This window comes from Heteronotia binoei, chromosome 4 (assembly GCF_032191835.1).
Source record: "Heteronotia binoei isolate CCM8104 ecotype False Entrance Well chromosome 4, APGP_CSIRO_Hbin_v1, whole genome shotgun sequence".
NCBI lineage: Eukaryota > Metazoa > Chordata > Lepidosauria > Squamata > Gekkonidae > Heteronotia > Heteronotia binoei.
Window position 1 is genome coordinate 184,418,010 of NC_083226.1, and position 14,901 is coordinate 184,432,910.

The following is a 14,901-nucleotide window of genomic DNA, read 5'->3' on the forward strand; positions in this document are numbered from 1 at the left end:
GCATCTAAGAACCCATACGGGGAGAAACCCTTTTAATTCTCAGAGTGAGGAAAGAGATTCATTTGGAGTGGCCGTTGTTCACCAGACTTAAGAACCCACAGGGAAGAAACATTTTGAGCGCTCAGAGTGACTGATTAACGATAGGAGACTGATTAACAATAGAAGTCCTCAATGGCAATACAGAGGAGAAATGCTCAGAATGTGCAGTTTAACTCAGCTTGGAAATCATCTAGAGAATCTAAGAACTACCAGAAAGAGACACCGTGAAAATGCTTACCCCCCAAAAAGGTGTTTCTTCATATTTTACTCCTAAAAGACAACTACTCTTCATATAAAACAGAGGAGAAATGCTCAGAATGTTCAGTTTAACTCAGCATGGAAATCGTCTAGAGAATCTAAGAACCACTACAAAGAGAAACGATGAAAATGCTTACCCCATAAAAAGGTCTTTCTTCATATTTTACACCTACTCTTCATATAAAACATTAGAATCATAGAGTTGGAAGGGACCTCCAGGGTCATCTAGTTCAAGCTCCTGCACAATGCAGGAAGTTCGGAAATACCGCCCCCTAAATTCACAGGCTCCTCATTGCTGTCAGATGACCATCTAGCCTCTCTTTAAAAACCTCCAAGGAAGGAGAGCCCACCACCTCCCAAGGAAGCATGTTCCATTTAGGTAGGAAAAATCCAATGCATGGTTATAGGACGGGGGAGACTTGTCTTAGCATTAGTATGTACGAAAAGGATCTAGGGGTCTTAGTGGAACATACGCTGACTCATGTAAGACCCCTCTTCACACATACTACTGCTAAGACAAGTCTCCCCCGTCGTATAACCATGCATTGGATTTTTCCTACCTAAATGGAACAGGCTTCCTCAGGAGGCGGTGGGCTCTCCTTCCTTGGAGGTTTTTAAACAGAGGCTAGATGGCCATCAGATAGCAATGAGGATCCTGTGAATTTAGGGGAAGGTGTTTGTGAGTTTCCTACATTGTGCAGGAGGTTGGACTAGAGGACCCTGGAGTTCCCTTCCAACTTTTCCTACTTAAATGCAGAACTTTACATTTATACCTGTTAAAATTCATTTTATTGGTTTTAGCCCAGTTTTCCAGTGTGTCAAGATCATCCTGGATGCTGTTTCTGTCTTCTACTGCAGGGGGGGGCAACGGTAGCTCTCCAGATGTTTTTTGCCTACAACTCCCATTAGCCCCAGCCATCAGCCATGCTGGCTGGGGCTGATGGGAGTTGTAGGCAAAAAAAAATCTGGAGAGCTACCGTTGGCCACCCCTGTTCTACTGTATTTGCAACCCCTCCCAATTTGGTATCATCTGCAAATTTAGTAAGTGGTCCCTCTATTCCTCCATCTAAATCATTTATTAGGATTTTGAATAAAACAGGTCCCAGGACAGATCCTTGAGGCACTCCTCTTGTCCCTCCACTCCAAGTGGATGAGGAGCCATTCACAAGCACTCTTGGGGTGTGATCAGTCAGCCAGTTACAGATCCACCTAACGGTAACTGGATCCAAACCACATTTTACCAACTTGTCAACAAGGGTAGTATGTGGAACCTTATCAAAAGGCTGTTGACACTATATAAACTCTTGTACAAAGTTGAATCTACACAGAAATCTTACCCTAACTAGGAAGAAATGTTAAAAATGTTTGGATTGTGTTTGAAGCTCGCAAATAGATCTCACCGGGAAGAACGCAGGGACGGGCTGTGCCGATGGAAAGAGATTCAAGACCAGATCACATTTCCTTAGCCTGGAGGAGTCCACACAAGGGTGCAACCTCATAAATGCTCAGGGTGTGGCAAGAGCTTGAAGCACAGATCTGACTGTCATATTCCTCAGAGGATCTATAGAGAGGTGAAACATTCCTATATCTGGCTCTGAGGAGGGTCTTCTTTAGACACCCAGGTGTTGAAAGCTCAGAAAGAAGTTACACAAAAAGCTTCCAGTTTCAGAATGGCGACAAGCAGTCGCATTTCCTATCGCTCTTGCGGGAGATGGGCTTTTGGGGTCACCAGGAGCAGGTAGACCCGGTAGGACCCCAGTCGGGTGGTTCTCAAGGCAGGGGGAGCAAGAGGAGGGTCGAGCTGCGGCTGTCGGCTCCATTTTGAGCCTCCTGGTATCCCCGAAGCCTGGGTTGTTGCGGACGCCTTAATGGCGAAGAAGCTCTGAATGCCGGAGAGGAGGAGAAAGGGCAGCAAGGTTTTTACAACTGAGAAGAGACTTCCAACAAAAGGCAATAGAGAGAGCTGAGTAGTTTACGATGTGCTAAAGAATATGCAGCGACTTGGAATTTATGGTCGGGCGATGAAGGGGGGGTGAACTGAGTGCAGCGATGGAGAAGAGGAGAAGTTTGGAACTGAAGACGGCAACTGCAGGAATGGATTAAGGGTTTCGCGTTTGGTATACTTGGTTAGCAGGCAGATTGCGGCTGCTGATGGACCTCTGGCTGATTATTCTTATAAATACAAACTTTCTATTCAATTAATTTTGACTGCATGATTTTTGGGGCTGTAAAGATAATTGTATGTGACTGCTGCTTTTGTGCTACATGGACGGTGTCCTGGAAGGGACAGAATAGCGGAAATCAAAACACTAAATGAAACTGGCTGGTGAGATTTATTCCAGAGCGAGTGGACGGAAAGTAGAAGAGCAACAGGAAGAGGAAGAGAGAAGACTTAATGAAAACATTTTGGACTTTAAATGAAAGGATGAGGTGATGACACGTTAAGGTGGCAGTAACTGGAAGCAGAAGAGAGAGAAAAGAGTAATGTGGTTGGTTTTTTGTCAGTGGAAAGCTAAGTGACTAGGTGCAGTTGGTTGCTTAATATATCTGTGAAGTGGAAAAATTATAGACGGGGGGAAACAGTGAATTGGTGGAACTAGATTTATGATAGTTAAACTATAGAAGGAACAAGGCGGGAAGAAGGAAGAAAGAACAAGGTTGGAAGATTCAAAGTGGATGACAGCAAGATGAACTTTCAATTTCAGGAGAGATACTGGACTGTATAGAAGAGAATGTAGGATGACTGATAAAGAGTGGAAGTTGGAGTGCTTGGGTTAACATGGATGAGTGATTGGTGTAGGATGCAATGATAAAGCATGAGTGAAGAGAGGAGCATATGAGAGGCATGGTGTATAGGTGTGAATGTTTAATTATTAGAAATTAGAAGTAATTATTACTGAGAGATATTGTGAACGGTTTGGGGTGTTTGACCACTGCAAACAGAAGTAATTAATTGTTAAGTTTGATTATAACTAATTGTAATTAAAGATGTAATCAGTACTTGATTAACTGAAATTAATTACTTTTAAAAAGAAATAGATCATTTAAGTTGGTATAGCGTGATCCTGTCAACTAATGAATTGAGTAGTTTAATTTGATTCTGAGCAGGGAAAGGGGGAGATAAAACATTTTTGTTAAATAAGTAAATTAAGGTGTAGGAGATAAACTCAGCCTGTCTGAGATGTGTAAGACAGAGAGATCGACACCCTTACCGGGGATCCCTGAACCAGCGCATGTTGTGATTTCACAGATCGTTGAAGAGTGGCAAACCGGTATGCAAATATACCTAGCGACAGCGTTGAGTCAGATGCCAATCTAATGGATCAGTTCGGAGGGTCTTCTTCAGACACCCAGATGCTGAAGGCTCATAAAGTAGTTACACAAAGGAGGGCTTTTTTAGTGGTTCCCCCCCCCCCCCACAGTGAAACTTGCTGCTTCATGTGATCTGCCAATCTAAGTTTATCTGACATCTACAAAACTGGCAGAAACATTTCCTTTTCCAAATCCTGTGATGAAATGGACGAGTTGAGGATAACAGATCCCTGCAGCCTCTCTGCTACGGGCATAAACATTGTGTGACCAACCGGCACCTTTAGTTCAGAAACTTTAAATCTGACAAGTAGCTCTTGAGAGGCATTACACAACCCTATCATCTCCCCCATCAAGCCTGCTGTGCGTGTTTTTGGGGTATTATTACCTTGAAGCCCAAAGAGTTCTGGTGATAGGATTTATTTGGGTTGGAAAGAAAACCTTGGGTCTCCTTACCCAACGACTCAGTAAGTTCTAAGAGGTCAGACATGCACACACACACACACAGTATTATCCAGCATTGTGGAAATGGAATAGTATCTGTGGAGTTGGCATGTGAATCTTGTGGAAGGTGAAGGAAGGAAAGGAAAGGTCCCCTGTGAAAGCGCCAGTCGTTTCCGACTCTGGGGTGACGTTGCTTTCAAAATGTTTTCATGGCAGACTTTTTACGGGGTGGTTTGCCATGGCCCTCCCCAGTCTTTTACACTTCCCCCCCCAGCATGCTGGGGACTCATTTTACCGACCTCGGAAGGATGGAAGGCTGAGTCAACCTTGGGCCGGCTACCTGAATCCACCTTCCGCCGGAATTGAACTCAGGTCGTGAGCAGAGAGTTCTGACCAGAGTACTGCAGTACTGCTGAACATGTTCCTTAATCCTGATTCTCTTCCCACCCCCAGATTTTCCCAGGAAGGATATGCAAGTTTCTCTCCTCCTGCTCCTTCCCCCTCCCCCTAAAACCATGAGCCAGAAATGCCCCAGAGGAAGCCCTGGGCCAAGGTAACTCCCCACCTCTCACTCTTCAGAGGTCCCCTTGAATTCCTCCTTGGAGATTATGACCATGCAGCAGGGTGAGAGATTTCATCTCACTACTTTAATTTGGAAAGGTCTCTGCATTAGGGTTGCTAAGAGGCCTGAAATGGTGGTGGGGGGGGATCCTTTCTTTCCCCAGAGGCTTTGTGGGTGGAAATGGGCATCTGAAGAGATAAATAACAGCCCATCGTGTCTCTGTTAAAAGGAGAGAATGCTTTTTCCGCCTTCAGGCTGTGAGCAACCCTAGAAAACAAAACTCAGGAAGGGGCACAGCTCAGATTAGAGAGATGATTATTTGCACCAGGCAAATCAGACTTTGTTTTCTATGTTCAGCAGGTTTTTAATGAGTTGGTCTTCATTAAATCCACAGGAGGCTTGGAAGGACTTTGAGTACCCTATAGCAGGTCACATTTTCAGGCTAACCGACCTTGCAAGAGAGCTTTAAGGACTGATTTTTTTAATGGAGGGGAGCCCTTATTCAAAGATATGTTTGATAGGTGTGGAAATCTCATGACTTTTACATTTATTTATTTCTAAGTGGACAAGGACTCTTCCCGTATGAGCCGCAGAGAGCACTGAGGTCAATAGGAAAAAACAGATTGACTACCCCGGGGCCAAAAGAAATTAAACTCCAGAACACCCGCACACGGGCCTTTTCATCTGCGGCCCCACAACTTTGGAACCAGCTCCCAGAAGAGGTGCGGGCCCTGCGGAACCTTGATCAGTTCCGCAGGGCCTGCAAAACTACCCTCTTCATACTGCCGTTTAGGAACAGCTGAACGACAAGTGCACTATAAGGAAACATCCGCCATTAACACCAATAGATAGATATAGCGTCCAAGATAATATTACGGTCAGATTCAATTTGAGGTAACTAGATTAATAATGGTTTTAATTGATGTATTAACTGGTTTTAAGATTAATTTAATGTCTATTAATGTAATGTTTTATTAACCCATTGTATTTTTATGTTGATGTTAGCTGCCCTGAGCCTGCTTCAGCGGGGGAGGGTGGGATATAAATAAAACTTTATCTTATCTTATGTTATTAAGGACTTGGGGGAAGCATCTCATTCCCGCCCACACACACACTCTTTCATATTTCCCTTTCCTGAAAGACCCCCTTTTCTCATGCTTCCTTCTCTCGTTCCCACCCCATAGCCAACCTATATTTTCTGCCCCCGTTTTCAGCTTTCCAGTTTGGTGTAGTGGTGAAGTGCATGGACTCTTATCTGAAAGAATCGGGTTTGATTCTCCACTCCTCCACTGCTGGAATGGCCTTGGGTCAGTCATAGCTCTCGCAGGAGTTGTCCTTGAAAGTGCAGCTGCTGTGAAAGAAAATGTCAGTTATCAAGGCCTACCTAAGAGAAAGTACTGTGGCCATATGGCTGAGAATCGAGATGGAGGAAAGCAGAATGTACATTTTCCAAAGCACAGGATAATGAAGGCAAGTCAATCCGTTCAGTGTGGAAAGTACTTCAGAAATAGATCACAGCTCCTTCTAGACCCAAGAACCCACACAGGGGAGAAACCATTCGAATGCACAGAGTGTGGAAAGAGATTCAGGAGGTTTGGAAATCTTCAAGAACATCAGAGAACTCATACAGGGGAGAAACCATTTTCCTGCAAAGAGTGTGGAAAGAGATTCAGGAGGAGTGGCCATCTTTAAGAGCATCAAAGAACTCACACAGGGAAGAAACCATTTGAATGCATGGTGTGGGAAAAGATTCAGGTTCAGGGGTCAACTTCGGGGGCATGGGAGAACTCACACAGGGGAGAAACCTTTTGAATGCAGAGAGTGGAAAGAGATTCAGTCTGAGTTGCACTCTCCAACGGCACCAAGTAACCCATACAGGAGAGAAACCTTTTGAATGCTCAGAGTGTGGGAAGAGATTCAGTCGGAGTGGCACTCTCCAACGGCATCAAGTAACCCACACAGGGGAGAAACCTTTTGAATGCACAGATTGTGGAAAGAGGTTCAGTCAGTGTAGCCATCTTCAAGAGCATCAAAAAACTCACACAGGGGAAAAACCTTTTGTATGTTCAGAGTGCGGGAAAAGATTCAGTAGGAGTGGGTATCTTCAACTGCATCAAACAACCCATACAGGGGAGAAACCTTTTGAATGTTCAGTGTGTGGAAAGAAATTCAGGTTGAGTGGCCATCTTCAGAATCATTGGAGAACTCATGCAGAAGAGAAACCTTTTGAATGCTCAGCATGTGGAAGGAAATTTGGTGTGCTTTCCTTTCTTCAAAAGCATAAGAGAACTCACACAGGGGAGAAACCTTATGAATGTGCACTATGTGGAAAGAGATTCAGTCTTATTTCCACACTTCAAATCCATTGAAGAAGTCACACAGGGGAGAAACTTTTTGAATGCACAGAATGTGGAAAGAGATTCACTCAGAGGGGCACTCTTCAACTGCACCAAAGAACCCACACAGGGGAGAAACCATTTCCATGTTCAGAGTGCGGAAAGAGTTTTAATAAGAATGCCATTTAATAAGAATGGCACTCAGAGTGCACCAGAGAACCCACACAGGGGAGAAACCTTATGAATGCTCAGAGTGCGGAAAAAGATTCACTCATAGTGGCACTGTTCAACAGCATGTAAGAACCCATGCGGAGAGAAACTCTTCGAATTCTCAGAGTGTGGAAAGAGATTCATTTGGAGTGACCATCATCCACCAGACCTAAAAACCCATGGGGAAGACCAGCTTACAACTGACTAACAATAGGTGTCTTCAATAATCAAACAATAGAAGTCTTCAATGGCATTACGGAACACCCACAGAGGAAAAATGCTCAGAATGTGCAGTTTCACTCAGGATGAAAATCTTCTACAAGATCTGAGAACCACCACATGGAGAAATGGTGTAATTGCTTAGCCCATAAAAAGAGCACTGTATAAGGTCTTGTACAAAGCTTGAATCTGAACCAGAAAGAAATGTTAAAAATGTTAAAATCTGAACCAGAAAGAAATGCTAAAAATGCTTGAACTGTGGAAGGCGTTTTAGCCATGTTTAAAGCCCTCAAATAGATCTCACAGGGAAGAATGCAAGGTTGGGCTCTGCCGGTTGAAAGAGATTCAAAACCAGCTCACATCTCCTTAGCCTGGAGGAGTCTACACAAGGGTGCAACCTCATAAATGCTCAGGGTATGGCAAGAGCTTGAAGCACAGATCTGATTGTCATATTCCTCAGAGTGTCCATAGAGGGGTGAAACATTCCTATAGCTGGCTCTGAGGAGGGTCTTCTTTAGACACCCAAATGTTGAAAGCTCAGAAAGTAGTTACACAAAAGAGGGTCACACAAGTACTTACACAACCCCGCCCCCCAGTGAAACTTGCTACTTCATGTTATCTGCCAATCTAAGTTTTGCTGACATCTACAAAATTGGCAGAAACATTTCCTTTTCCAAATCCTGTGAGAAAATGTATGAGTTGGGATAACATATCTGCAGCCTCTCTCATCATCATCATTTTCATCATCATTTTATTTATATCCCGCCCTCCCCGCCGGAGCAGGCTCAGGGCTGCTAACAACATAAATCCATACATTAGTTATACAGTAATATTTAAAACAAAGACTAATTTAACAATTTAATTAAAATTCTAATTAAAATTCTAAAATTGATAAAATTAATATGCTGGTGCTATTACAACGGATGGTAAGTTTACTTAGCAGTCTCTCTCTTTAGTCGGTGAAGGCCATCCGAAAAAGGATGGTCTTGCAGGCCCTGTGGAACTGTTCGAAATCCCGCAGGGCCCGCATTTCTTCCGGAAGCTGGTTCCATAGGTTTGGAGCCACAACAGAGAAGGCCCGAGCATGGGTACTGTGTAGTTTTACCTCTTTCGGCCCGGGGATAGTCAGCAGGTTCTTCTCTGCTGACCTCAGTGCTCTCTGGGGTTCGTATGGGGAAAGACGGTCCCTAAGATAGGCAGGTCCTCAGCCATATAGGGCTTTAAAGGTAATAACCAGCACTTTGTAATGAATCCAGTATGTAACTGGCAGCCAGTGCAGTTCACACAGCCCCGGCTGTATGTGCTCCCACTTTGGGAGCCCCAACAACAATCTAGCAGCCACGTTCTGTACCAGCTGCAGCTTCCGGGTTCGGCACAGAGGCAGCCCCATGTAGAGGGCATTACAGTAATCTAGTCTCAAGGTGACCGTTGCATGAATCACTGTTGCCAGATCCTGACGCTCTAGGAAGGGAGCCAACTGCCTTGCCCGCCTCAGATGGAAAAAGGCTGACTTGGCAGTGGCTGTTATCAGGGCCTCCATTGATAGTGAGGGCTCCAGTAAAACTCCCAGGCTCCTGACCTAGCACGCCACTTTCAGCGGCACCCTGTCGAAAACCGGGAGAGGTATTTCCCTTCCCAGAGTGCCCCGACCCAGGCAAAGGACTTCTGTCTTTGCTGGATTCAGTTTCAGCCCACTCAGCCTTAACCAAGTTGCCACGGCCTGCAGTGCCAGGTCCAAATTCTCTGGGACGTAGCCAGGCTGGCCGTCCATTAGATAGAGCTGGGTGTCATCCGCATACCGGTGACACCCAAGCCCATGCCTCCGGGCGATTTGGGCAAGGGGGCGCATATAGATATTAAATAGCATCGGTGAGAGAACTGCTCCCTGAGGCATTCCACAATGTAGTGTGCGCCTCTGGAACAGCTCACCCCCGATTGCCACCCTTTGTCCCCGATCCTCGAGGAAGGAGGAGAGCCATTGTAGGGCCAACCCCCTAACCCCAACATCGGCGAGGCAGTGGGTCAGTAGCCGATGGTCGACTGTCGAACGCAGCCGGCAGGTCTAACAACATCAGCATCGCCACACCACCTCAATCCAGATGCCGCTGGAGGTCATCTGCCAAGGCGACCAGCACTGTCTCCGTCCCATGACCCGGACGAAAGCCGGACTGGCAAGGGTCTAGGACAGAAGCATCATCCAGAAAACCCTGCAACTAACAACATAAACCCAAAGGTTACTGTGGCCAAAATTACTAAAATGCATACAATATTTATCACAATAAGGACAGGCAAGACGTAGAAATGTTCACAAGAGTACTGTGAACTGTCTTCAGAAGGGTTGGACTGAGAATTTCTTTGTGTGAACAATATTTCTATGGTTTGCCTGGAGTTGGCAGGTGAACCGCGTGGAAGGGAAACACGTTCCTTAATCCCGATTCTTCTCCCACCCCCAGATTTTCCCAGGAAGGAGAAGCAAGTTTCTCTCCTCCCGCTCCTTCCCCCTCCCCCTAAAACCAGAAATGCCCCGGAGATTGCCCTGGACCAAGGTTACTCCCCACCTCTGACTCTTCAGAGGTCCCCTTGAATTCCTCCTTGGAGATGATGACCTTTCAGCAGGGTGAGAGATTCCATCTCACTGCTTTAATTTGGAAAGGCATCTGCATTTGGGGTTGCTAACAGGCCTGAAAGGGTGGGAGGAAATCCTGTCTTTTCCCCAGAGGCTTCATAGGTGGAAATGGGCATCTGAAGAGTGAAACAGCCCATAATGCCTCTCCCCGCCCCCACCCCCCTCCAGGCAGTGGGCCACCCTTGAAAACAAAACTCAGTTTGGGAAGGGTCACAGCTCAGATTAAAGAGATGGTGATTTGCATCAGGGAAATCAGACTTTGTGTTTTCTGTGCTTAGTGCGTTTTTTACAATTTTGGCTTCATTAAATCTGCAGTAGGACTCTATTCTTTTCTATGGGCCAATAGGATAGAATGGCGGGATCAGGCCTCCGCTGCGGCCCACCTCTAGAGGAGGGGATTTAAACTTTAACCCCCTTCTCTGGTGTCACCCTGAGGCTCCCGATTCCTCCGTTTTATTCTGTGGGCTCTTAGGATAGAAGGGAGCGGGGGGGTGGGGGGTGGCGGAAGTAGTAAGTTTTGGCAAGGGTGCAAAAGGCTCTAGGAGTGAATTTTCACGCGCACAATCCAATGGCCTCTTGCTGGGCCAGGGAGCGCTCCAGCAGCACAGCACACCTCTCCAAGGGAAGGGAAGGCTGTCCTGAAATCTTGTCTTCTTGGGGTCTCTGGAAGTGATTTTTTAGGAGACCACTGCACTGCCAGAGTTGGTGGGCGCACTGCAGGGCCTCAGGTCACCACGGGTGGGGAGGGGGGGCTTTCGCGGCCCTGCCAAAACAGCCCAGGAGGGGATCCCAACAGTCTCTTACAGTGGGCACGCCCAGGAGGGATTGCCCTGTGTGGTCGCTTTTTTGGTAGGGCTGGGAAAGGCCGCCTCCAGACGGGAATCCCTCCAGCGCTGCCCATGGAGGGCAACCCACGGCTCTCCTCTAATCTCACCTTTCAGGTGCTGCTTATGTAAAGGTGGGGGGAGGGTTATTTCACCCTTAAAGCATGAGATTTCAGGAGAAAACTGGAGTGCCGTGGGTGGGGGCACTTTTAGCACAGCCAGGAGCCTTCCTGAACATATATATGAACATAGGAAGCTGCCTTCTGCTGAATTAGACCCCCCTGGGTCCATCAAAGTCAGTCTTGTCTACTCAGACTGGCAGCGGCTCTCCAGGGTCTCAAGTTGAGGTTTTTCACACCTATTTGCCTGGACCCTTTTTTGGAGATGCCTGGGATTGAACCTGGGACCTTCTGCTTACCAAGCAGATGCTCTACCACTGAGCCACAGCCCCATTCATGGCTCTCCAGGGTCCGAAGGGAGGTTTTTCATGCCTACTTGCCTGGACCCTTTTTAGTTGGAGATGTCGGGGGTTGAATTTGGGACCTTCCCCTTACGAAGCAGATGCTCTACCACTGAGCCACCGTGCCTCCTGGGAGATCCTACTCGCTGACCCCCAAAGGGGGGAAACACCCTCCCAGTAGGCTGGCTACCACCCCCTCCTTCCAATGGGGCACCCGCCCACCCGAGAACTGCGCCCAGAGGAGGAGGCGCAGGAGAAGATGGGGCAGCCCGACAGGGTGGAAGGGAGCCAGCAGCCCCATCCTGCCAGGTGCCCCCTTGGCTTTCTGCCTCTCTTGACCACTGAAGCCAGTCCAGAGCCCAGTGGCCCCTGGCTGGCTCCGATCCCCGGATTTGGGCTGCCGCTGCCCTGCCAGGAGGGCCTGCTCAGTGGAGCGAGCAAAGACTTCCAACTGACGCTGATTCTGCTATGGGTTTTGGGAGGGGCCCTGGGGATCTTCCGCCTCCTCTCTCCCTGCAACAGCCCTGCAAGGCAGGCTGGGCTGAGAAGCATGGCAGGGCCCCCAGTGCTGCTTCAGGAGGACGAAGCCGGGTGTTGTGTGTGTGGACTCCAGTGAGAACTGAATGGGGTGTTCCTGCCTGGCTCATTGGAGCCAGACGACCAGAGCTTGGGAATTTGGGAACAATCTAATCCCTGCTGCCCTGCTCCAATCACAGGTCCCCTGCTGGTTCGAATGGACCAATAGAGTGCTTGTGCGGGAACCCTGATGTGATCATAGAATCATAGAGTTGGAAGGGACCTCTAGGGTCATCTAGTCCAACCCCCTGCACAATGCAGGAAACTCACAAACACCTCCCCCTAAATTCACAGGATCCTCATTGCTGTCAGGTGGCCATCTAGCCTCTGTTTAAAAACCTCCAAGGAAGGAGAGCCCACCACCTCCTGAGTTGGAAGGTACCTCTAGGGTCATCTAGTCCAACCCCCTGCACAATGCAGGAAACTAACAAATACCTCCCCCTAAATTCACAGGATCCTCATTGCTGTCAGATGGCCATCTAGCCTCTGTTTAAAAACCTCCAAGGAAGGAGAGCCCACCACCTCCTGAGGAGGAAGCCTGTTAGAATCATAGAAGAGTTGGAAGGGATCCCCAGGGTCATCTAGTCCAACCCCCTGCACAAAGCAGGAAACTCACAAACACCTCCCCCTAAATTCACAGGATCTTCATTGCTGTCAGATGGCCATCTAGCCTCTGTTTAAAAACCTCCAAGGAAGGAGAGCCCACCACCTCCCGAGGAAGCCTGTTCCACTGAGGAATCACTCTAACGGTCAGGAAGTTCTTCCTAATGTTGAGACGGAAACTTTTTTGATTTAATTTCAACCCACTGGTTCTGGTCATATCTTCTGGGGCACAGAAAACAATTCCACATCATCCTCTATATGACAGCCCTTCAAGTACTTGAAGATGGTGATCCTATCACCTCTCAGCCGCCTCCTCTCCAGGCTAAACATCCCCAGCTCCTTCAGCCTTTCCTCACAGGACTTGGTCTCCAGACCCCTCACCATCTTCGTCGCCTTCCTCTGGACCCCTTCCAGCTTGTCTATATCCTTCTTAAAATGTGATGCCCAAAACTGAACACAATACTCCAGGTGAGGTCTTACCGGAGCAGAGTAAAGCGATCTCATCACATCATGTGATCTGGACACTAAACATCTGTTGATACAGCCCAAAATTGTATTTGCCTTTTTAGCCACCGCATCACAGTGTTGACTCATGTTCAGCGTATGATCCACTAAGACCCCTAGATCCTTTTCGCATAACATGATGTGTGCGTGTGTATAGTTGGCTCTGTTGGCCTTGTCTTCAGTCTTCTTCTTCACCTGTACTATGCTGAAATCAATAAAGAGCTGACTACCACTTCGCCTCATTGATGCATAGAATCCACTATAATATACTGGGCTTTTGAACCCAGCTGCTTTCCCAGGCTGGCTGGCTACAGCCGCATCTCACCAGTGCTCAAAATGCTCAGGGCCCAAGAAAGGAGGTGCAAAAGCTGAAGCGATCCTAGATGGATTCATGAAGCTGCCTTCTTCTACTGAACCAGACAACCCCACTCTGTCCCTTCAGGCCAGGCCTGCCTCTACTCAGACTGGCAACGTCTCAGCCCAGGGCTTTCCCATTATCCCGAACCCCCCACCCCACCCCCACCATCAGGTCCTTTTCTATGGGGAATTTCATGCAGAAGGAGCATTAGATGCTGGCTCCGTTAGAGCGATTCCTCAGTGGAACAGGCTTCCTCCTCGGGAGGTGGTGGGCTTTCTTTCCTTGGGGGTTTTAAACCCAGGCTAGATGGCCACCTAACAGCAATGAGGATCCTGTGAATTTAGGGGGAGGTGTTTGTGAGTTTCCTGCATTGTGCAGGGGGTGGACTAGATGACCCTGGAGGCCCCTTCCAACTGTATGGTTCTATGATATGATCACCATCTTCAAGTACTTGAAGGGCTGTCATTTAGAGGATTGTGTGGAATTGTTTTCTTTGGTCCTAGAAGGTTGGACCAGAACCAACGAGTTGAAATTAAAAGAGTTTCCGGCTCAACATTAGGAAGAACTTCCTGACCATTAAAGTAGTTCCTCAGTGGAACAGGCTTCCTCCTTAGGAGGTGATGGGTTCTCCTTCCTTGGAGGTTTTTCAACAAAGGCTAGATGGCCACCTGACAGCAATGAAGATCTTGTGAATTAAGGAGAAGAATTCGTGAGTTTTTTGCATTGTGTAGGGGGTTTGAATAGATGCCCCTAGAGGTCCCTTCCAACTCTTTGATTCTATGAAAGATCCAGGTGGGCAGCCGTGTTGATCTAAAGAAGAAGAAGAAGAAAAATTGCAGATTTATACCCCCCCTTCTCTCTGGTTAAAACAATTTTATTTGGTAACATATGGTAACAAATTATATTTCTTGCATCATTAATAACTTCTTTTATCTATCCCATATATTACTTTCTACCCACCCCTCCCCCCGTTACTTGATCCCCCCCCAGTGTTATTTACTTAAAGTATTAACGTTTAAAGGTACCCTTAACTAATAAAAACAAAAATTAATATTCTTTTTTCTAAGACTTAATTATCAAAAATTGTCCAATGTCCTTTTATTTTCCACTCTTTTTCTACATATCTTCTGAACTTTCTTCCACTCCATCTTAAAAACTTACAAATCATAGTCTCTTAAAACTCTTGTTAATTTCTCCATTTCACTCCATGTCATAACTTTTACAATCCAATCCCATTTCTCTGGTATTTTTTCTTGCTTCCACAACTGCGCATATAATGTCCTAGCAACTGAAAGCAAGTACCAGATTATAGCTCTATCTTCTTTTGGAAATTTTTCCATTTGTAATCCCAACAGAAAAGTCTCTGCAACTTTCTTAAATTCATATCCCAGGATCCTAGAAATTTCTTGTTGAATCATCTGCCAATACTTTTTTGCTCTTTCACAAGTCCACCACATATGGTAGAAAGAACCTTCATGTTTTTTACATTTCCAACATCTGTCTGGCATCTTATTATTCATCTTTGCTAATTTCTTAGGAGTCATATATCATCTATACATCATTTTAAAACAGT

At 46.6% G+C, this 14,901-nt stretch overlaps 1 protein-coding gene across 1 annotated transcript in view; it reads left to right on the top strand.

Moving 5' to 3' along the window:
- The window catches only part of LOC132570200 (zinc finger protein 420-like), a 47,992-nt gene that overhangs the window by 29,242 nt on the left and 3,849 nt on the right, over positions 1-14,901 (top strand). Inside the window, exon 9 of the mRNA XM_060236633.1 lies at positions 3,548-3,569. Coding sequence (XP_060092616.1) covers positions 3,548-3,569 — 22 coding nt within the window. The remainder of the gene's footprint in view (positions 1-3,547; positions 3,570-14,901) is intronic.